At 41.7% G+C, this 23,820-nt stretch overlaps 1 protein-coding gene across 1 annotated transcript in view; it reads left to right on the forward strand.

Moving 5' to 3' along the window:
• Positions 1-5,174: 5,174 nt before the first annotated feature.
• Positions 5,175-23,820, forward strand: part of LOC308039999 (transmembrane protease serine 11E-like) — a gene marked incomplete at both ends in the record, with an annotated part of 38,911 nt that continues 20,265 nt past the window's right edge. The window contains 3 exons of the mRNA XM_080343803.1: positions 5,175-5,338; positions 11,726-11,847; positions 12,563-12,681. Coding sequence (XP_080199929.1) covers positions 5,175-5,338; positions 11,726-11,847; positions 12,563-12,681 — 405 coding nt within the window. The remainder of the gene's footprint in view (positions 5,339-11,725; positions 11,848-12,562; positions 12,682-23,820) is intronic.

The following is a 23,820-nucleotide window of genomic DNA, read 5'->3' on the forward strand; positions in this document are numbered from 1 at the left end:
TGTCAGCTTGTTTAGCCTTCCTGCAAACAAGATAGCAAAGAGCATAAACAATTTTGAGAATCTTGTAGGCTGGGAGGTTTTCAAGTGGCATACAGCTGCTGTTTGCTTTGACCTCCTGTTTTGAGAACTCCTGATTATTCCTGTAGATTGAAGACACATCAGATTTCTTCTTGCCCTTTCCTGTCAGGATGTGAAACTTGATACAAATAGCACCATATTCTGAGGTAGAAAAGCAACTTCTTGATGAACAAAACATGGTGGAGTTCCTTGATCATCCTGGTCTATAATACTTAATAGCCAAAGGGATGGTCTTGGAATTTGAAGTAGTCCAAAAGGATAGAATGGAGTACAACAGCTTTACTGCAGTTTTACAGGACATGCAAGGTTGGCTATGGATGGGAGGGTGGCTGCTTGTTTGGAAGAACACTAGCCAGTTTGTCACGCTTTACTGGGTCAGGTGCAATAGAGGGAGTCTGAAATCAGAGGCAGGCGACTTAAAAAAACGTTGTAACAAATTTATTTGGTTTTTTTTTTGTTTCTTTTTTTTAATATAGCTTAGGGGAAACTGAGTTACTGACAGAGTGTGTACTCTGTGTGTGACACTTAGATAAAGCATTTATGAGCATTCAGTAGCTGGTAACTGTGCCATGACCCAAGGTTAGGTGTGGCTGGTGTGGTTTTATCTGTCTGGGGGAGCCATGTGGGTGGAGTTACTGACAAAGGGTTTGAAGTGAAGAACATCTCTCATCCGCCCCTGTATGTGTGGCTGAACCTGGATCCTTCTATAAAACACAGCTGTCAATATTTCAGCTTGTTTAAGGTCTTTAATCCGTTATTGCCTCAAAGGAACCTTTAAAAACTCATCTGGTTAGAATATTTCAGAAGCAAATACTACAGGCTGCAGTTAATCTGCTTTATCTTGGGGTAAAGTTTTCTTTGTAATTGAACCCATCCTTAAATGACACTACTTTGAATGCTATTTGATGATTGCATGCTGCCATTTATTGCTAGTGGTGCAAATAGACTGTTGCCATAAAGACAGAGAGAAGTCTTTTGGGAACTTATTAAAAAATGCATTTATTTTCTTTTATGCAAGCTTTGATAGGTCCAAGGAATGCATGGCATGTCTCTGATTCACCAGATTAGCTAATGAATTCCTTTTTCCTTCCAGTAAACCTGAAAGGTTGTGCTTGCCATGTGATGTTTGTCCCCTCAGCTCCTGTGCTTTCTATCTTCCAGTTGTGCCACTGGGCAGTACAATCCTGGAAGAAGGACTGAGTATCAGCCAAGTGTCCAGAGCCTGTTTTAACCACAGATTGTTCTTTTAATGTCAGTACAGACAGTCAGCTGCCTGCAATTGTCACACATCTCTGACCTTGCCCAAACTCTTGGGTTCACCCACAGTCTTTGGAGTTGTGACCTAGACAGTCTGGCACTGTTCTCCAGGCCAGCAGAGGTGACCTGCATACCAAAGGGACCTGTTACTGGGATCATTCCTTCCCTAGTGGACAGACCAGGTGGAGGGACTGTACTAGGAAACCATTTCTCCCATGCTAGAGGGTGGTGCAAATATAAGAGTGAACTTTATTGTGAGAATGATTGAATATTGAAACAGGTTGTCAGGAAAAGTTATGGAATCTCTGTTGCTGGAGATATTCAAAACCCAGTTGGATGTGATCCTGAGCAACCTGGTCAAGCTGTCCATGAGAGACTTTGGGTTAGACCATCAGCAGAGGTCCCTTCCTGCTTCAGCGGCTCTGTGATTCTGTTATCCCAAAGTGCATGGCAGCTTTGGGGAAACAACCATGGCCAAGTGGTGGGTACTATCTCAGATGAGCTGACTGCCCCTCAGCTGTTCCAGTGACAGAGGAATGCTCTGGCAGACACCCTAAAGCAGGCTGATGCCAGGTCATCTTCATGCTTGACCCCTAGATGCAGTATGCAGCACAGTTGTCCCCAACTTGTCTGGCACTGTTGCCACTGATTGAGTAAGCAATGAAAATAGCAGGGCATGGAATGGAAAACAATCCATTCTGAGCAGGTTGCCAGGGAGTGAGTGCTGCCAGGAGGTCACACAGGGAGGCAGCAAACCAAGTGAGACCCTCATTTGGTACTGAGCAGCCCTGAAGCATGCTGTGTTTTTCAGTCATGGTGACTGGGCCCCTGAACTGTGGCTGGAAGGACAACCGGAGTTGAAACTGCTGCAGGATAGTGGTCTTGGGTCTGATTTTCATTTTGTCTAGTTTAGTCTATGAAGCCTCAAACACTAATGCAGTGTATGGTAAATCAGGTGATTGCTGACAAGAATCCCATTTAGGATCTTGCATGCTGCTACAGAAAAAAAGTGGGGCAGAAAACAGTGGGGCAGAAAGCACAGGTGCTTGGTCTTATCAGGTGCTCACAGAATCACAGAGTAATTTAGATTGGAAGGAGTGTCTGGAGGTCATCTTCTCCAACCCCCTGCTTGAAGCAGGTCTTAATTAGGTTAATTCAGGTTGTTCAAGGCCATGCCATTTAAACAGCATTTCTGTCAGTTCTGTTACATATCACTGGGAAGAACTCACTTCTCAGTTTAAAAGTAATGACTGACCGCTGTCTTTCGTCTAAAATTCATGGCTCGGGTTGAGTAATTGGTAGACAATTATGTAAAACATCTTTGCTTGTAAATTCTGAAGATGTTCTTGCTCTAGGGCTGGTCAATGGTCTTCTCCAAAGGCATTCTTCACCTCTACAGCCAGGCTGCCTATGTAAGTATGCAAACATAAATCAAGGTAGCCTGTTATTACCATTCTTAGGTGAGCAGTCTGTCTGACCAGCTGGGCTGACTTGGCAGCATTGGACACAGACAATGGTCATTAACATCTTTTTACACTTTCATTCACAAAATCCTGTGCACCCACATTCTTAGATTTCATGCTTTGATAGATGGTTTCTGTACTGCTTCCCTGCTATTAACCAAAAAATATTACTAAGTGCCTCTGCTTACTGAATGACCTCATAATATCAAGCACTTTGCAACTTGCTAATTTATTGTGAAGAAAATTGTTCCTTAATGAATGTATTTTCTTGGCCTGTCTGTACCATTGTTCCTGGAAGATAGATGTGTGTAAATTGATTTTTCCATAATCTGACACAGCTGAGTGCATTTCTTTGTTTTCCACTGTTTTCCAGGACAGTTCATTTTAATGGTTAATTTGAAAACAATTTTTACTAGGCAGGTTGCAACAAAATTGTTGATTGTAAGGAAATAATGTTCTCTCTTGCCCATGCTTAGGAGTAACAACAGGAAGGTCTGTCCTAGTGATATGTTACCTGAAGTTCATTTATCTGTTGTCCAAGACTCTTCCTCCAGTGCTACTTCTTGACATCCTTTGCAACTTGATGTTCTTCTAAAGAATAGTCTTCCTCTCCATAACTCTTCAAACTCATTGTGTAGACCAAGATTTCAGGAAACCTTTGCCTCAGACTCCAACTGTTTGCTAAAACCCAACTCTGGTATTTGTTTTTTACCAGACTCAGGAGAGTAGAGGTGGCCCTACAACTTCTGGGCACATCAGGGAAAATTCTGTGCAACATTACTTCAAGGGCCACCTTTTCCTGATGTGCTCGGCCTCAGTACTCAGAGCACCTGATTAGTGACAACAAAAATTGCTACCTGCTTTTTTGCATTGCATCCAAACTTAATTAAACTTTTTCTGTTCTTGGAGTGTGTTTTGTAAGGGTGACAGGTTTTGTGATCACAATATTAAAAGAGAAAAAAGATAATTAAACCAAAGAATTCTAAGATATTCTTATGCCTCCTAGATTGAATCAGTTTATCATTGATCTCCAGCACTCTGAGTGCTGAAGTTTCTGGGGGTATCCATATGATACTGGGTAGAGCAGAGATTTCTTTTGTGCACGAACTCTCTTGAGTTTTGCTAATCTTGAAAAAAGAAAATAATGGGGCTGGTGGGGAAGGGAAAGGAAGGGCCCAGGGAGAATATTAGTACTTGACAGGTGACTATGTTTTCAGTCAGTAAAGCCCCATGTAAAGTAGGTAACTGCAACAATGTTCTTCAGGGAGCTAGGAGAAGTCAAAAAAAAGCCATTCATTAGATCAAGGGAAAGAAAGAAATCAGTGTTGGAAAAATAGGAGATGCCATGCAACAGTGCTCAGCTTTCCCCACTGTCCTAAAGACTGGCTATCCAGACACTTGCTACTATAATTACGTTGAAGTGCCTGTGAATGGACATCTCTGGGGAAAGATGGAAATGGACTACGTATGATTAGGTGAAAATTTCCTCTGGCTATTTCCCTTCTACCCTCTGCTACTGAAGTTCTTACTGTAAGATAATGTTCCCATAAAAATGACTGTGAAGCCTCGGTACTTCATTGAAAAATCAAATGCTTCAAACTTTTTGGCACAAATCCCAGCACTTCAAAGGCTGGAAACAAGGAGTTTGGTTTCTGGTAACTTTTGGTTTTGGTTTGGAGTTTTAGATGCAAATGCAGAATTTCTCACTAGAGAATATCCATTTTTCCCAGTTCCAGCTGACTCTAAGGAATCATGTTTGTGCTGGGAGAAGGGAATTCTGGGGAGACTGGTGGCCCTTTTCACAGAGTAAGCATTTTCCACAGGCGGGGTTATGCCAGCCATTAAATGACTAACGTGTAATTAGGGGGCTGGATACTTATAGTTGTCATGTCCCTGATGCCAAGGGAGTACAGGACAGCTGTGGAGGAGTGAGCATCGAGGGAGGCTGGACTTAGCTGACTGAGCCATTTATATCTGTACTGGGTTTTGTGTTCGGCCTTTGCGTTGGCTGTCTCGGGAGAAGAGTGACAGTGTCAGGGACAGTACAGTGCCTCTCTGGGGTGGGTTCTACAGTGAGCATACAGTAAAGGTGCTGCTGCTCAGGAGAAGGCCTGCTGTAGGGACATGAGTTGGACAGAAAGGGAGTACTGGAAAAGGGAAATTTAACGCCCTTCCTGTTCTGCTGAGGTGAAGAACAAGTTGTCTTGCCTGGGCTGGTTTATCTGCCTGGGGAGCTCTTTGATGCGGAGCTGATCCGAAGGTTGCAGTCTGCATATCGACTCCATGCGTACCTCAGTTTGTTTTTATTCTGAAGTTTGCTCCCTCATTTTGCAATAACCCACAGGGTGCTCTGGGTGTTGCGCCAGCTGTGCCTCAATGAAGGATCTTCATTCAACACCTTTCCCTTCCCATCACACCAGTCAATGTGACTCCTGCGTTTTCCAGCAGCATTCGCTCCGCAGTCCAGACTTTAGTCGAGCCTTGCTTGGCAGTCAGAGAGGCTACCAGACCTACCGAGACCTACCATGGGACCTTCAAAAGTAGGTGATGTGTTTTAACTTGGCAAATCTGTTTTGGAGTTGTAGCGGTGGTAAAAAATATTGCCTGGAGGAGAGCTTTAGGGCTTCAAGGACATATATAAATCCTGAAGAGAAATCTTGGACCTCGTTGCTCTATCTCTGCTCCTTTCATCCTAATATATGGCTGGAGTGATAAACGCAGAGGGAAATAAATCCTTCCCTGGCATGGGCAGAACCACAAAGATTTGGTTTCTGTTCAGAAAGACAACGTGGTGGCTTAGCTTGCCACATTTCCTCCCTGTGATTGTTTAGTCCTGCCTCCAACAGGATTTTATTGCAGCAGTGCAGAATCTAGGAAGCTCTTTTGTGTCAAAATCAAATTTTAATAACATGTTTTTGGGAAATGATGGGTTTTGGTCAGATCTAGTTGCAATATTATTTTTCCCATACTCTGCAAATGTTCCAGTTAAATCGGTGACAGCAGCACATAACTACATAAGCAGAATTCTATAGGTGTTCATCATTCCAGCTTGACCCTTTTAAGGAAGAAGCCACATTTTTTGCAGAGCAATGACAAGGTATTTTGTATCTGAAAGTGTTTTGTGCAGTCAGAGATGCTGGACATCCTTCTCTGTGCTTTACTCTAACTTAATGCTGAAGGCAGTGCTGGCAAGTTTAGAGTATTTTTACAAAAGTCAGTTCTCCGGCTGCAATGGTCTGCTGTGCTCTCTTGAGTCAGAGCAGGGATCTGAGGTCATAAACCTCAGTGAATCTCCTGGAGTTGGTTGTTTCTGCTTAACACTCTGGCTCCTGAGTTCATGTGGCAGCAGGAGATGCTCAGACTCCCTTGAGTTTGGTGTTTGTTGCTCTGGCAATTGATGAAGCATAAAAGTATAACCTCAGAAACAAAATCCAAAAGAATCTAAAATGTTTTCTGTGTGTGTTTTTTTTTGGTTTTAACATCCCAGTTGTTTAGCTGGATGGCTGGTGTTTTTTTTGCATGTGATTGATAAAGACTACAGTATTTGTATTTTCTCTGCCCTTGCTTTGTGCAAACAACTGTGCATGATTGCAAGATACTAATTTTTCTATCGTCGGTATTTTTAATTTTTTAAAAATAATTTCTTAGATGCTGAAATAGAAACATTGTTTCTGAATTGGCAAATATATTCTTTATCCCCACTTAAGTGCCTCTCTATTTTTTGTAAGGACAATAACATTTTAGTCAATACAATGGTTGACTTTGCCAGGAGACTAAGTTCAGCTTTTGACTCTGTGCTCCTTACTGGTACCCTGCTCAGTACCCCAAGATCCTGGACTCCGAGCAGTGTCCTTACCTTCAGAGCTACACTGCTCTGTCAGGTGAGGAAGAAATAGCCATCAGTTGTGAGTACCAGTTTATGTAAGAGTTCTCTACTTAGCAGAGTTAAAAAGCCATTCCTTTTTAGAGGCAGATGTAAATCTAGTTGCTATGTCTTGTTGATGTCAACACTGGTATAAATTTTAATAACAGCATGCTAGGGGGAAGTTAAACAACATATAAATCCAGTTTGGTTGCCTCCTAGTTAGGAAAGGATTTATTTATTTGAATTTAGATTAGTGTAAAAATCTCAAGTATGTTGAGGGAAATCTGTTTCGGATAATTACATATTTACACATTTAAGTAGGGATGGAGACTGACGGGTCTTAATCAAAGACTCTGTGTAGCCTGCTAAATGTCCAGCATGTTTTGCTGGGCAGGGGCGTAGATCTGAGCATGGAGCTGTAAGCCTTGCTGTTTGAGCATATCATGCTGTGCTTTAGTCTTTTATGAGAACAGTGATTCAGAATTAGTTTTATCCACTTCCAAGATGCCTCCTTTCGCAACATTTCAAGCTGAGTTGGAACGCGTGCTCCATAAAATCCTTCAGGAAGCAGAGCTGCCAAGGAAAGCTGGGTGGAGTGGACAGCCTTGCAGGTCTTGTCCCTCCTCTGCTGTGTCCTGCAATCCTGGGGAGCAACCGCAGTGTCCAGCCTGCAGCTGCCTTGTGAAGAGCTTGTCCCTGGCAGGGCAAGGTGCAGAGCAGCTGGTGTTTATATGGTACTGGAAAAGTGAATATGTAGGTGGCAATGCGGTGCTGCTTGCACCAATTTGTCATTGGGTAGATGGCCAAAATTAGTGTAAATTAGAGTGCTAAAGTGTAGCAGGAAATGAATACCAGCCCTGGTGTGAGGACACTTGTGTCCCATCGGCATTAGTGGGAGTTAATTTGATTATTGTAGGAGACAGTCATGGTACCAAACTGAAACCTCTTCTGCTCAGGTTGCCCCAGTCTAGACTCTGTTTCAGGGGAGTCTACTGATAGAATTGTCACCACACCTGGTTTGACTGGTGTGGAATTGGTATCATTTGTGTTTCCTTGCCATATTCACTCTGTTTCTGGCTATTCTAAACAGAAAAACAGAATAAGAAAGAATGTCCTCCTGAGCCTTAAAATCTAGTAGTCATCATTAACTGAGCAAGCCCCAGTGTAAGCCCATCAGCTTTTCTGGCCTCTGCTGTTCCTGTTAGAACATGTTGCAGAAGTGCCTCATATAATTATTTTTTTTTCACAGACAGTTCTATGATCAGGCATTTTGCGTCAGTGTAACCATCTAAAGTCAAGTCATTCTGCTTCCATCACATACTCCTTCCATTTCTGTATTTCTGGTTAGACAGAGATTTTCATTCTGAATTATGTTGAGCCAACACAAATCTTGGGATTGTTCAGTTTGACATGATTCTGGTACAAGAAAACTGGAAAATTTCATATGGTCAGTGGACAGATTAGGTGATAACATGGGGACAGATTTCATTGACAACTGGATGTGGAAATTACCAAGTGTCTCTGCAACCAGAGACATGACCAGGGTTTCAGTCTCTGCTGAACCTCTTCTCTGAGGGATGTTTTTTGATTTCACCAGCATTTCTCCCATTATGAAATCTGTTCTTCTCTGTTCAGTGAAAATACATTGCTAGATCACAGAACAGTTTACCCAGCACTATTTACCCAGCTGAGCAATTGTTTATGATATACAAAGTATAAAATACAGAAAAATGTATTATTCAGCCAGGAACATAAGCTTCCGAACTATAGGAAAAGCTGGATGCTTTGGGCCAGATTTTCAGTGGATACAGTCTGTTGGAGATGCACACAAACCATCATGAAGGGAGAAGGGCTGGGCTGTTGCATCAGAATTGCAGAACTCCTCAGGAGTGATGTTAAATATATATGGTTGTTTTACTGTGACATTTCATATACCAGTAGACAGATTTATTTCAGTAAACAACTAAACCACCATCGCTGTCCTATTATGTGTGTATTTATACACTGCAATTATTGCTAAGGCTCATACAGTGATTTTTTTTTTTTTTTTTTTTTTTTTTTTTTTTTTTTTTTTTTTTTCTCTCAAAGCACCTAATAAGAGAGAAGTACTGCATGTATTCTAAAACTATGGAGGAAAATTGTCTAAGCATACCTCTCTTACCTCTGATGGATTATCATACCTCTCTTACCTCTGATGGATTATCACGTGGACTGAAGCTTCAGTTTTGGGCTAGTTATATCTCATGTGTGTATTGAGCCGTTGTAAGTACTGTCCAACATTACACACAATGGGACCTGCTGTCAGATGGAATAATTCATTTTTGAGGCATGAACACCAGGAGACAGAGCAAAGCAGGAATACAGCTCAGAGTTAATGGGAATGGAAAAGTATCAGCCCATAAATTGCTTTTGTTTCACACAGATATCTCTGAAAGCCTGGATTTGAAATCCTCCCGGTGAGCTGCCCACACCTCTGTTCACATGGAGAAGTATCCCAATGGTACAGCCTAAGCAAGGACATTTTACTCAAAAACACTTTTTGTTTTCAAATCAGGTTAGGAACGGAGTGTAAACATTAAAAAACATTGTATGTTGTTATGTAAAAGCAAATAGGAAAGATTATTCAGGAGGGAAAAAAAAAGACATCCCAAGTCCCAAAAGAGTCTCCCATCTATTGACCTTTTAAGATTAATTTATTAAACAACTTATTATCTGAGGAAACTAAGTTTAAAGGCTGATGCTGAGGCCCCTCTGCACCTCTTTGAAATGATAGTCTCAAACAGGTTTCATTAATTGAAAGTCATGTGTGTGAGTAAAATTACATGTGTGAGTGACTGTTATGGACTGTTTTCTGTTTGGTAAATGATGACATGGAACTTGAAAGGGAAAAAATGAAGAATTAGAGTCAGAAAAAAATTATACTACATACAAAAGAATGCTGAGAAAGTTTCCAAGTGTATGATACTCTATATTTAACTGTGTCCCAGCCATGTTACTGCTGCTCTGTAACAGTTATTTTGCTGATATGATAGGCAGTTATTTCTTCAGGCTCACCTGCTGCGGTGTAGAGGTAACATTCAGCCTTTTAAATAGGCTTCTCAAACCTAATGTTTTGTTTTGGGGCTCTGCCAGGGTCATTATAGCTGAAAGAGCTTCTGAGAGTGTTTCCTTCAGTACAGCTTAAGACAATGCTTTTTAAAATAAGTATGTACAACAATGAATGTGGGTAGGTTGTGTCAAGTTAATTTGTTGTTGGTGGTGGTGTTTTTCATTAGCTTGTTCTCACTTCAAACTTAGTAGAAACAGTTGCAAGGCACATGAGTCATGCAAAGAAGAACTAGCTGGAGTGGCAGAAAAAAACCCAAAACTGCATGGCAAATGAGAGCTGAACTCACCACTGACTTAGTGGTTTCACCTAAGAGCTGCTGTTCAGAAATACTCTTCTTAATGAGGTAGCCCTGACTATTTATACCTGCAGGTTGTTCATTTCTCCAGCTAATGATTTAAGGGAACTTTCATACAGTATGCTCAGAAATAACCTTGGAGCTGCTCATCTCCGAACTCTGAAAAGCATTGCTTAATTTCAGCCTTTTTTTTCCCCCTATGGATTCACAGATGTGCTTTAAAGCAAACCAGATGAGATAAGAGTTTAACAGCTGTTTTAGAGGACAGGAAGAATGAAGGGAACAGTGGCTAGAAAGGTCAGGGAAAGTCAGACCAGGTATGAGTGACAAACTGAGTATTCCCATTTTCACTCTATCAAATGTCACAATATTTAGTCTGACTTGGCTCCCAAGCTGAAGTAGTAAAGCTATAATTATAAGGCTTTAAAATGACTTTAGAATGAAATATAGAACTTCAATATCCATGTGCAGTGCACAGTAGGCCTGCTGACTCATTGGTGGTCACTTGCAAATGAGCTTTGTGTACTTGGTTGTGAATGTGGGACCCCATAGAGATCCCTCATAGCCTTGGGAGAGGGTCCCTGCAGCCTGTGTTCCTAGGAAGGATGTACCTTGACCTGAACGTGTGTGTGTTTGCAGGAGTGAGGTAGCTGGCTCTAGAATGAAGGACTTGTTGCCAAAATTTGAGGCTTCCTCTTTTGTATTTTGTAATTGTTGATAACGTCATAGAAAAATTGCTTTAAGGATCTTCCACTATCTTCAAGTTAAAAGCCGAAGGCAGGATTTGCTATAAGTAACCTTTTCAGGAAGTTTTTTGTCTAACTATAATCCTGACCTAGTGACTATTGTCCTACCTTGAGTTAAATTGGTTTAGCACCTGCGTAATTAAGAGCATGGCAGAGAGAAGTGTCTGGCGAAGCTTCCTACTGGTGTTCTCTGGTCTCCTCATGTGTCCCTGCCCTTTTCCTATCACTCCATCACTTCAGCAGATACTGCTCAGAGCAGTGCGTGCCTTCTGCTTTTCAGTTTAGTCTGAGTAAAACAGGAAGAACAGGCTGGCCTTCTGAAATCTGCTTCTCTTTTTTCATCCAGCTTTGCAGGCTGAAATGGAGCAGCTTGGGTAATGTATAAATACGTATTATACAAAGCATAGGACACTTTCTAACAATTTTATTGCACAAAGCACTTTTGGGAGAAAAGGTGTCCATGATAACTGATTTGTTTAATCCATTGAAAGCTGCACACATTGCTGTATAAGTTGATCTAGCTGAAAAATATGTTTTATTCTTGCAAATTTCCAGTCGGGGGTCACATAAGAGAAGTGCTTACTGGGATTCCTATTTAATTTGGCCCTAATAATAATTAAAAACTAACAAACAAATCCACAAACAAACATAACCCCTCAAACCCTGTCTGTGTTCCATGACTTCCAACATATCCCAACATCTATTTCGAATAGTCTTGAGTCATGGTTTCATTTTCAAGGGTGTTTTGTAAGAAGTCAATACTGCTGGGAAGAATCAGCTGATGTGGAGGGACGAAACTTTAGCTTCCTCTTTGTGGGGTTTTAAATAGAAACGGATCCCTTATTAATTTTTTTTTTCTTTTTCTTTTCTTTTTTTTTTTTTTTTTATTTTTTTCCCTGCCCTCCTGCCCAGAATTCAACAGCCAACGATCAGAGAAAGACATCTTGAGCCCTGGAAAATTGCTCTAATTGTTATTGGAACAGCAGTGGCAGCAGCTATCACCATTGGTCTCCTAGTTTATTTCCTGGCGTATGGTAGGTTTTACATAATGCCACTGTTCTGTTTCTGTGTTTAGTGTGCCTCCTTTGTGCTTGTTGTGCCACACAATGCTGGGAGTTTGCTTTTCATCAGTCTAACTAAAGCTATTTTGAGGAAAAGCCACCGGCTTCTGTAGAGCTTTCTTTCCTCCCTCATTTAGCATCTTTGTAGACCTCTAAGGAACATTTCCTGCTGTGCAGGCTGGTTTAGGGCTGTGGTTTCTGTTGCCTTTCACTTGCTTTCACTCCTTTCACATCTTCCTGATCATCTGCTTGTGTGAGGAGGTCAACACACAAGTCCTCTGGTCTCTGTTACACGACTGACTGAGCCTTCCACCTGTCTCTGCCCATGGTGTTTCTCTGTTCCCTTGCCCGATCACCTGCAGCTGCCTGCCAGGACTTGGTGCTGGGTGGGTGCAGAGGCCAGGAAGGCAGCTGATGGGCAAGATGCAGCTTGTGACCCCAAAAGCTGTTTGCTGACCACAAACGTAACTCTTGGGGAAACTGGGCTTTTCATCACTACTTGGCTTAGATCACTCAACTTCTCTGAGTTCTCACTCTTGGGGTCTGAACTTTGTGAATAGGTTGGATACAGGTGAAGACTCATCTTCTCCCTAGATGTCTGCATCTCAGTCAACCCCAAGAGTTTTTCTAAAGTTCATGTATCCTGCTGCTTTGTGAGTATTCCCTGTTCCTTTTCTTTCCCTTTCAGATCAGAAGCTCTTCTATTACAGTGCCAATGTAAAAATCACCAACATCCGCTACAGTAATGAATTTTCCAGGCAGTCTTCAGGAAGGTTTAGAGACCTGAGTGAGAGGGTTGAGAGACTGGTAAGTTTGCACCATGTGATTTTCCATTATTGGGGACTCGGTACTGATATAAGAGTCATTAACGTGAACAGCACAAATGTCTGGTATATGCTGAGGCCCTGTGGTTGGCAGGATCTGGGCAATGGGTAGCGTGAGAGTCCTGATTGTACCCAGCAGACCAAGCACTTGCCAATCTGCTTGTTAGAGTGTCTCTGTCTCTGCAGTGCTGAAGGTGATGCTGACAATATTTTCAGCTTCTTCCTCTATTGTCAATCGTGTGTGTCTTCCTTTTCCCTACTCTGAGCCTTGGTTAGTGATTTCTGCCCCACTGTCTCAAAGGAAAGCAATGCTTTTACACCCTCTCCTTTACAGGGCAGGGCACTCTGCCTGTCAAGCTGTTGCTGTGTATCGAGAAAATAACATGCAAGCCGTTTTCCCTGCGCCTTTGGTATGTTTTGTTGGGAAACCTTCCTACAAATAGCAGAGGCTGCAGAGTGGCTCTCGCTCATACAGTAGCTATAGAAATAAATAGACATATTGCAATTTCCTTCCTGGTTTTCTCTTTGAGACACTTCCCCACAGATGATAATTACAGAGTTAAACTCTTTACAGCAATAAGCATGTGATCATGCTTGTATCTTTTTGTGTTTCATTCATCAGGGTCTGATACATATCTCTTACCAACTCTTTAGCAACCTGCACAGATACTCAGTTAATAGGACAATCAATGCTTTGCTCCCCACTGGCATTTAATTCAGGGCTGTGCCACTTGTCCATAGCAAAACGTGAGCTGTGGTGAACATTGTTGTGGAGCAGCAGGGTGCTGTTTAGGGATCTGGCAGCACGAGCACCTCTTCCCATCTCCACTGAGGGCCTCGGAGATCTTTGTCAAGTTGTCCTCTTTTCTATACTTGATTCCTTTTTGCCCTCTTTGCCTATCAGGGACTGTACCATATTTCCCAAGATCTGCTCCTGGTACATATCTGTATATAAAGAATCTTACATAAGCTGCACTTAAGTTCGGTGCTACCATTTGACAGCTATTACCTAATAATTGCAGGCTCATAACCTGGTGAGATAGGACCTTGGAGAGGGAATGTTCTCCCTGGCCAAGAAGACATTGTTTGTTGCTGAGGCGGGAGGAAGGCAAAGGTTGGGGACAAGTCTTTGAGGAGCAATCATTGACTAAAGTTATACCCTTTTCCCCTACTTAATTCCCCTTTTCCTTTCCTTTTTTTTTTTTTTTTTCTTAATTTATTTTCTTAAACATGGGTCCTTTGGCAGGGAAACATTTGTTTTAGCTAAGAAGGTCTTTCAGATACTGTCCGGTGCAGTCAGATTTCTTGTGAACGTGGCTATTAATTTAGATGCTTGAATGGAAGCCAGAGCATTAGAAACCCTGTCTCCTTTATGGGTGTTGAGCAGTTCTGACAGTAGTGACAGTAAATACCAGTGCTGGTTGAGCAGTGAGAGCCATTATTTCAGAGCATGTTAATTGTACCTGATAAGGAACACCATAACAAACACACAGAACTGTCTTGCCTTTCCTTCATTCCTGTGACTTTTTTTAAGAGTTGACGTTGATTCAGGAATTAACTTCTCACTCCCTCTCTCAAATTTAGTGAGTAATTTTAGGTCAGCTACCATAAACACTGACTTTTTCTGGATTTAGCTCCAGGCATTCCATATAACAAGGATGTATGGGACTGAGAATTGTCCCTAAGCTTCTTTAAAGTTACTCCATTCACTAACGTTTCCTATAGTATGTAATGCACAGTATGTTCCTTGTAAGTCTGACTCTCTCCAAACAAAACTCAAGCTTGTGGTGATAAAAATCAAAGCAAAAAATAATATTTCTGTCCAGAGACAGAAATATTCTCTTAACTTCTTGACAGCTATCTCAAAACATCAGCATTTTATTTTCAGGTATTTCACACTGTCTCTTTAATAAAGGAGGAGAGAGTTGAGTTTTTTATCAGATTTCATTATTTGTCTGGATTCACCAAAATCCCTTGTAATCTTTCCCTGGCTGCTGTTAGAGTTTTGCATGTCCAGGCCTTCCCATATCATTAATAGTAACGATACTTTAAGCTCATGTTGTGAAACAGTGAGTCAATGCAGATAAATGCATAAATCTTTCCCAATACTTGGAGCAAAGTGAACAGAAGTGAATCATCTTCGATAATCGGAAGCATCCAAATCACCTGAGTTAGTGCAACTCCCTGCCAAGTGCTCCCTTCTCTGATCCCTCCATGACGAAGCTTCCTTCATTAGTCCCCCAGAACAACCCTGAAAGGAGCTCTTTTCAGAGTTGATGTTTCACCAGGAAAAATTTGGTTTGCTCCCATCTTGTGTCTTTCCTGGGACGGGCAACAAACACCCTCGTGTTTGCCTTGGTTTCCAGAGCTGAGCAGTAACACCCATGGTGTGAATGACATTCCCAACTCTCTTATCTCACAGAAGGCGGGAGGGAATGCAGCCAGATCATGCCAGAAAGCTGATGAAGCCGGTGCACCCATCAACAACCCAGGGCTGACTGGAATGTCTGGAAAATGTCTTGTGGGGTGGAGCTGGGGGAGCTGAGGAACAGATGATGAAAGGTCTTTGCTACTTGCCTGGCTTCCTGCAAGTGACTGTGAGGAGGGTTCACTTTGCTCGCTTGAAAAAGCAGACCGGAGTGTAGCTCGCCAGAGCCTCCTCGTTTTTCTAGCTGGGCCAGTTGTCCTTCCCTTGCCAAGTTCAGATGCACTGTGCCAGACCCTCCCCTCCCAAACTGGATACAAGGGCACAGTTGTAACCTCAAAAGCTCCTTCCCCAAAGAGCCTTTTTTTTTTTTTTTTTTTAAATAGTGGGTTTACCTGATGCTTGGCTGATCTGTGCGGGTCTCTTAGATGCCACTGCTGCATTCCTGTGCCACCCTTCCCCACTGTTTTTGTCTAGCTCCTGCACCACACTTGGATTTTTTTTTCTTCTCCCACAAAATGTATTAATTCTTTTGGATTTCTCAAGAACGCCTGAAAGTCCCTAACCACACTCTTTACTAACAGCATCTGGAGGAAGATTTCCAAAGGTTTCCAAGCTTTGCTGCTTCAGCCCCTCGGCACCCTTAATTGTGGCGAAAGCTGAGGCAGCCAGTTCTAGATAGACCTGGGTGACTGGGATGATCCCAGTACCAACTGCCTTGTGTGCAGGGAGGAAGGTGGAGGGACTTTGTGCCCAGTATGGAAATCCATCTTTGACCTCAAGGGAAGGAGCTGTGCATTCAGAAGAGCTTGAAAGGAACACCTCATTAAGGCTGTCTTAATGAGAATTGTCTCAGCTGAAGGTGCACCTCAGTAGGAGTGTAGTGTGGCTTTCTCCTTGGTGAATTGGGTGGCTGGGGGAGAGGCATTGTGGTTTGCTTTCTCTCTGTGAGTGCCCCAAGTCACAGAATGGACTGCCATGGATTTGCCCTGTCATCTCATCCTCCACAAGGCACCTGGGCTGTCCCCTGTCCTGCCACCATCTGAAACCAACCACTAGCTGGTTGGATCTGGGCAGAGTGGCTGGGGACTGCATTAAGAGGATTCCCTGGGTAACCACTGTCTGCTCAAATACTTGTATTGAAGTAATGGAATTTCATCAAGTAATTCTTGCCTCAGGACTCAGTATTGTGTGTCAGGACATCTCTTTTAGAAGCAGACATCTTGCTTCAGGGATTTCAAGTGACAGAAGTATCTCTTATGCTCTAAGTACAGATGTTGGGGAAAGTTTGTAATTAATGCAGTTCTTGAAATGTGCCCTGTCTGATAGAATTGAATTAGAGCAATTTTGATTTAGAAGTAGTGTTTCTACTGGGTGTTGCAGAGGCACTTGAAATAACACAATAAAATGCTGCAGAACAGCTCTGGCTGTGCCTGTTCTCAGTTGGTTTAAGGACTCACTGATGAGTCCCTGTACTGGAGTTGGTAAGGAAGGAGGCAGTTTTCTCCCCTGGAAGATGATTTTAGAGGCTGTTAACACATTTCTCTGAAGTGCTATCCTCTGCATCCTCAGTGGTGCAGATTCTCAGCTGCTTCAGCACAATTCAATTATGACCAAAGGACCCAGTAGTTACCCAGCCCCCAGGCACTGATGTTTCCACTGTGCAGACAGGGAACTGAATTGGAGAGGAAGACCAAATCCATAAAGCCGCTTCAGCACTGGAGAAGAGATAACCCAGAGACAGGAAAGACTTTTTTGGTTGCCTATGGCTGATCAGGCAAGAACCCAGCTAGTTCTTCTGGCACACTCAAGTTTCATTCACCCTCATCACTGTACTTGAGTTTTTTTGTGGTGGTTCTCTGAACTCCCATGTAGATACTTCTGCTTCCAGGGACAGCAGAGCTTTAACACCCGAATACCTTGTTTGGTGGATGAATTAGTCCTTCAGCAGGATGCTTGTAACTGCAAGACTCTCCCCTTTATACCCGGTGGTAAGCTGGCAGTCATCCTGATATCAGGAAGTATTTTTATGGCACTTTTTAGGGTTAGACATGGCACAAGTCTTCCTGGGGAGCAGAAGTTTGTGTGTATGTGTATTTGGTAGGTGGAGGGAGATGAAATACAAATGAGTTTAGAGCCAAAGCTACTTGCAAAGCTGGCTGAAACTGTACACGAGGTGTGTCTGTCACACCTTCCATGTGAAGAGTATGAAGGTAAAGCTCAGGAGAGTGTGGCTTCATCTACTAGTGCCTTTTGGCCTGTGGGTTGGGAAGTTGATGCAGCAGGAGCAGATCTCCAAGGCATCAGGCTTTGGAAACACTCTCTTTAAGAGACTTAGCTCTGGGAGACCAGGCAGTGAGAACTAATTCAGAGGTGATAATTGAACGTGTTTCAAAAAAGGGAGTGTGCTGAAGTTCCAGGGAGTCTAATGTGACTCTTTTTATACAGCAAGTTGAAAAGTACAGGCATCATGTCTGTTCATTTGCTGTATGTGTGCTATCCTCCCACCTCCATAAATTAATTATTTTCCCTTCTAAGCCCCTGAAACATAAAAGAAAACGAAGATCACAAGAAGAGACATTATGGTGGCTGCAGCAGTCAAGTCTTTCCAAGGGTTTCTGCAGCACCCAGCCAAACTCAGTAAGAATGTTCCTGGTTGTAATAAGTTTCAAGTTTTCAGATACGGATCCAAAAATTTAAAACCTTAAGTCTTTATTTAAACCCAAGCTTTCTTAGGCACTATATGATGTGCCCTTTCAGGTACTTGATTAGTACTGATATGAGGTTGAGAAGGTCAGAACTTCTATTAAAAGCTTTTCTTGTTCTTCACTGACAGAAATTTTATTTAGAAGCACATCTATAGTAAAAAAGCCAAAAAAATGAAGCTTTTTAGAGAATTAAAATATTATCTTTTTTTTCTTTTTATGCAAGATAATGTTGTGTTGTAAAAAAAAAAAAAAAAAAAAAAAAAAAAATTCATCATCTTTCATCTATGTACAAAAGACCTTTAAGGAGCATTAAAAAAAAAATCCTAAAATACATTTAGGGCATTTGACACCTTTGGTTTTAAAAGCTTTATTTTTAAAGGAACAATTTCTGCAAAGGGAAAGCATTGTAAGCATTGTCCTTGGACTAGCATGGTACAAGAAGGGTGCCCTCTATGGGTGACCAGGGCTGGAAACCAAGCAGAAACCATCTTTCCACGGTAATTCCGCCAACTGGGAAACATGGCAAGGTGACGGCGGGCAAGATGACACTGTGGGGACTTGTTGATTTAGCTCTGGAATTAAAGGCTGGTAACACACTTGACTATCAGTATATACATGCACAGATGTGGCCTTAAAGATATAAGTAAAATGCTGAATGCTGATGGATGAAATCGATTGCGATTTTTTAAAAATTATTATTAATTATTTTTTTTTTAGAAATTCATATTGAAATCTGAAAAAAAACACTGGCATAGGCATATGCTGCATTGCTTTAAAAATTGAGATGCTTTCTTGCTTTAAATTCTCTTGCCAATTTTTCCTGTTTCCACATGTAGCACACAGGGAACTATAAAAATAGTGAGGAAAACATGTAGTATTTTCAAATGCTAATGTGAGTTGATGCAGTGGATTGCATGAAGATGTGGCTTAGTGTTTTTCCTCACCTGTAATAGCTCAAACTGTCAGTGTGCTCTACCTAAATAGCACGTACTTCCAGGATGAAATGGTTGTCACTAACAATGTGCCTAATACCTAGCTTTCTAACAAACTGCATAATTCTTTAGCTTTACTGATTCTTTGACTTATTAATACACTTTAATTTTTTAAAATAAAAGGCATACAAGCAGATTTTTCTTTTTAGTGTTTTCTTTTTTCTTGGTTCGTCAAGGCAGAAGGTCTATGAGCATGTACAACAACAAAAGAAGTAGCTCTAATCCAGATCCAGTATGTGGCAAGAAAAGCTGTAAAATGTGCACAAGGAAAATGGATGTGAGCCTGAGCTGGGTAAAGGAATTCCAAATGAAATAAAGGGCAGTTATCAATAGTGTGTGAGATTAAGGGTAGAATATTATCTTAATTATAGACCCATGATCCAGAATGACTACATTGTTTCCAGGTAATTAAATCAATGAAGTGATTAAAGATGTGAACTGGTGTCACTGAGATCAAAATCTGGCTGGTCAAGAGAGTGTTTAGAACATGGTGTTGTCAAAAGGGAGAATCCGAATTCAGTACTAAACTTGTGAGACTGATGGTATTTGGGGACTTGTAACATGAATGTCACTACTGATCTTCCTCAGATTTCATAACCCTGTTCTTATCCTAAGAGCTACTTGCTCCTCTATTTCACCTCCTTACGTGTAAGTATGGCTTAAAAAAATGCAAAGGGATACAGGGTCATTTTCCTGGGGAAAGCATACTTTCTGAAAAGTGAAAGCCCTTCTCTGGATGGGTTTTTCCTTACATCTCAATTTTCTCTCCAAAAGTTGGAAAATCTCCTGCCTAAGTGGACAAAAACTTCTATTGCAGTGTGAAAGTTTTAGGAAGTTAATTACAGATAATTGGAAGCAGGGAGCGGGAGTGGGAATACTCAGATGACCTTAATTCCAGCTGTCACTATTAAATGGCTATAATGAAACTCTAATGCTGCGACATGCCTTTCAAATTGGTTGCACTAGGCATGAGCATGGTACTTTAAATCCTAATGTTATCCCTTGTCTCCCTCCCCTTAATTTCTTCTATCTAGAAGTCAAATCATTTAGGATCTGCTGTACAAGGTCAGTTAATTCTTTTGCAGCCGACACCTGAGAATCATCTAGCTGAGCTCTGTATTGTAGTGCCAAGTCAGACAGAGCTCCCTCACCTCCCAGCTTTAGCAGTCCAGGTAACTGGAACTCTGAAGAACTGGCGGTACTGTTTGCAGATGTACAGGCTCACACTGCCCTTGTCTGCCCTGACGTGTTGTCTTGGTGCATGTGGCTTCTGCTGGTAAAGTTTCTGATCCTATGATTTGCTGATGGCCTGTGGATCATTACATGGCTTTGTCCTCAGGTCCATTTTCTTCTCTTCAGGCGAGCACTGTGGCTGTCGGGCTGTTGGCTGCTGCAAGTAATTGGTGTCTCTGTTTGTAAGGGGAGTGTGATGTCCACATCCTGGTTTGGGACTCTGCCAGGTTCAGCTTCTTTTGCTCTCTCTGTCTTCTCCTGGCCTCTCTCTCTCTGACCCCTTATAGGGTTCCTGAGTAACCCCTCCATTGAAACCAGGCACAAGGGATGTCAAGTTCCCAAGGGAGCTGCTACTGGATTTGCTTTATGGTCATCTCTGGAGATCTCAGCAGGTTGGGCTATAAATTGGATGCTCATTGTCCAGCAAGTTGGGTACTAGATACTAGAGTTAACTGGAGTAATACAACAGATTAGTAAATTGTATTCTATGATTACCACAAAACTGGAGAGTATCACTGAGCCAGGTGGTATGTTCCAATTAATATTTGTGATAGAAAAACTTTGAAAATCAGTACTAACAGGCTTTACGTACTAAAAGGAGGAATGTTATAGTGTGAGGCTGTTGAAGGACTAAACTGGCAGCAGGCAAAAGAGCAATAGTATTGAGCAATGAGAGGATTTGTGCTTCCAAACCTACTGAATGCTTTTGAACATCCCATGAAAGTAATTCAATGGGTTCAGCAAATACCCCAGAGGAAAGTTCTGACAAGGTGGGTTTAAGATCACCTTTTTGATAAATCTTGTTACCCTCTGTGCAGTGGCAGAGCAGCATGTGGTAGGAGAAAGCAAAGGCTGACACAGCTGACCTTGCGGGGTCACTTCCAGGCCCAGCTCATGTCAGCCCCATCCTACACTGGAGCAATAAGATCCCTGTCACATATGGCCTGTTTCCAGAACTTGTGGTTTTTTTGGGTCCCGGGGAGGCAGGACATATCAGGCGACTCTGAAATCATGGAATTATTTTGGTAGGTTGCTCACAGGGCTGACCTTGCTGCCATGGTGTGACACAAGAAAAAGAGGATAATGATGATAGCTGGAATTATTCAAGATAGGATAGAAAAACAAGTCTTGATCATCAAGGTGTAAAGCAAAAGGAGGAAAAATTTCCTTTGCAGTTGGGTTTGTACAGGTGGGAATGTTTTACCCTTCCTATTTCATCTTTTACTGTGTTGGCATTGATGGAGTGAAGCCTGGTTTGTCTTTAAAAGTTCTACTGCATGGAGAGAAGTTTTTAAAAAAATTATAGATGATTTGAAGTTGAATTAAGGAAATACCAGATGGTATTAAGCTAAATGAGACAGCAAACATTAACTTAAAGTCTTGTTTGGATGAATACTAAAATAAAGGTGCTCAGGAAAATGCTGCTCAATCAAACTTGGCACTCAGTTAAGGATGGCTGTAGATCTTGCCTGCAGCAGCAATTGTCACCATTCAGCATTTGCTAGACAAGGGTCAGGAAAACAAGTGAGATGCACTAAATCAGTGGTGAAGATACAGGATCTGGTCAGGCCAGCGTCTCTTGATTGGCTGTAATGAAAACAAAATGCTTAAAATGAGTGTAGATGCTTCACCCTGGCAGGATCAGTTTCCACCATGCTTTTGCTTCCAGGATTGTGACTCAAGCTGAGAGGAAACCTGTAAGCAGATTGGAGATTAATGTTTGACATGGGTGTGAAAGATTTGACTAGAAGATTCACAGTAAAAACAGCAGATAGACTATTAATTTTTCAAGTTATTATTTGAAAGCATCTTGCTACCTTTTTTCCTCTTACATAAACTCTGTATGAATATAAAGATTACTGTCAGTAATTCAGGTTACCAAAATCATCACTGAAGGAATGGGACAGATTCATATCTGTCAAACTAATTTTTAGCAGGTGAGAGTCAGTGGCCATGGTGCAGAGATTTGGCTAGCATATCTTTCCTGATTTGATATACCAGGTTACAAAAGTAAAAACCAAACCAAACCAAAAAACAGGTCAAGTTTGAAGGTGTTAAAGACCCTACAAGGATCACTAGAAACAAAACCACTCTCCAGTTGTTTTATCTATTGGTGATGTTGTACTAAGGCAACTCTTCAGACAGAGAAAGTTAGTGACAGTATGTACCAAAAAGGAAAAACTGACTACTTTCTCATTCAGATATGAAATTGTAAAAGTTAATGGAAGTAAATCAGTGTAAGTCATTTTGGTGTAATTTTAAATAACATGCTTACTGTTCTTGAAAAGCACCATGTCTGCTGCACAAGTGCAGATGGAAAGTGTTGCAAAAACACAGTCTCAGAGATGAGAGGACACAGATGGCTTGAAAACACAACTTCCAGGAGGAGATACAGGCTTCAGTAATGTGATATTGATTTCAGCCTCCTTTGCAAGGGAATGCAAATTCTTCCCCTCTCCAGTCCTAAGCTTTAAGTCAGCCTGCTTTCACTTTTCTCTTCAGTGCTGTAGAAGCTTCAGGTGTACCTCAGCCCAGCTCAAGGCTTGCTTTTGTTTGTGTAAAGAGGTCCCTGTCCTAAAGACCTCAAAAGTTCTGAGAGGCAGCACCGCCCAAGATAGCACATACCATTGTGTGCCACCAAGCTGGCAGTGCGGCTTAGCTATGGGTTTCTGCTTGCACAGTCACCAGTGAAGCAGTTAACACTCTGACAGAACTGACAAGCAAGTATTATCATAAAAAAAAAAAAAAAAAGTTATCTGAGGACAAGTACTTTGAATAACGAAGGGTGGTAGTAGATCAGGCTGCAGAGCTATAGGAAACAAACCGCTTTATTTTTTATTTCTAACCATATGCCTCACAAAATGCAGTGGTAGCAGCTGGCCAGCTGTCAAGTGATAAGATAAAGTGCATTCTGCATATATACAGGGGCTTGTCACAATTGCTATCTGTCTGCTGTGTTTTTTTCCATAGCATTTTTTTGGTGGCTTCCTAAGTAATTCCACATAACTGCCAGTAACAGTAGGATAAAAGATCAGCTCAGGGCATGACAATTATGAACTTTTTTCTTTATGAGCATAGACTTAAAATCACCTTAAAATGTGAAGTTTTCACCTTGAAATTATTCTGGCTCAGTACCACTGTGTTGCCAATGTCTTCCAACAGCCCAGACTTGGAGGAGGGGCTTTGTGTTCTTTGGGAGGAATCACCCCCAGATTTCATGGGTACGTGCTTGTTTCTGTACCTGAAAGACTTCAAGGTGCCTGTGTTTGAGAACCATTACCTCTTTTTCTTTCCTTCCAAAGGAGACTTGATTCTAAATCGGACTGCCTTTATAGGCTAAAAACTTACAAAAACATGCAAGTTTTCTTTTTTTAAAGCATTTCTCTGTAGTTTTTCCTGTAATACATTTGATGTTGACACGATAAGTTCAATATACTGTCTCTTGCTGATAGGAGGAACTGCAAAACTCACTGGTGACTTGACTGTTTCTCAATATTTCGGTGATCCTGAGCTATTCCTGGCAGAATTTCATGCCATGTTTTACCAGGCAGCACTGTCTCAGACTGATGATGCAATCCTGAGACAACATTCAGCCTAAAGCAGGATGTGGCTAAGCAGTCACCAGCAAAGATATCATCTGGGGATTGATTCCTTATACTCAGAAGTTATGAGTCACAGATTTCTGATTTCTGATGAGAATTGCTTGATAATTCTCATAACATGTGGAGCAATCACAAAGTGTTATTTGAGATCATTGGTAGACT

Source organism: Nesoenas mayeri (assembly GCF_963082525.1).
Source record: "Nesoenas mayeri genome assembly, chromosome: 4".
Taxonomy (NCBI): Eukaryota; Metazoa; Chordata; class Aves; order Columbiformes; family Columbidae; genus Nesoenas; species Nesoenas mayeri.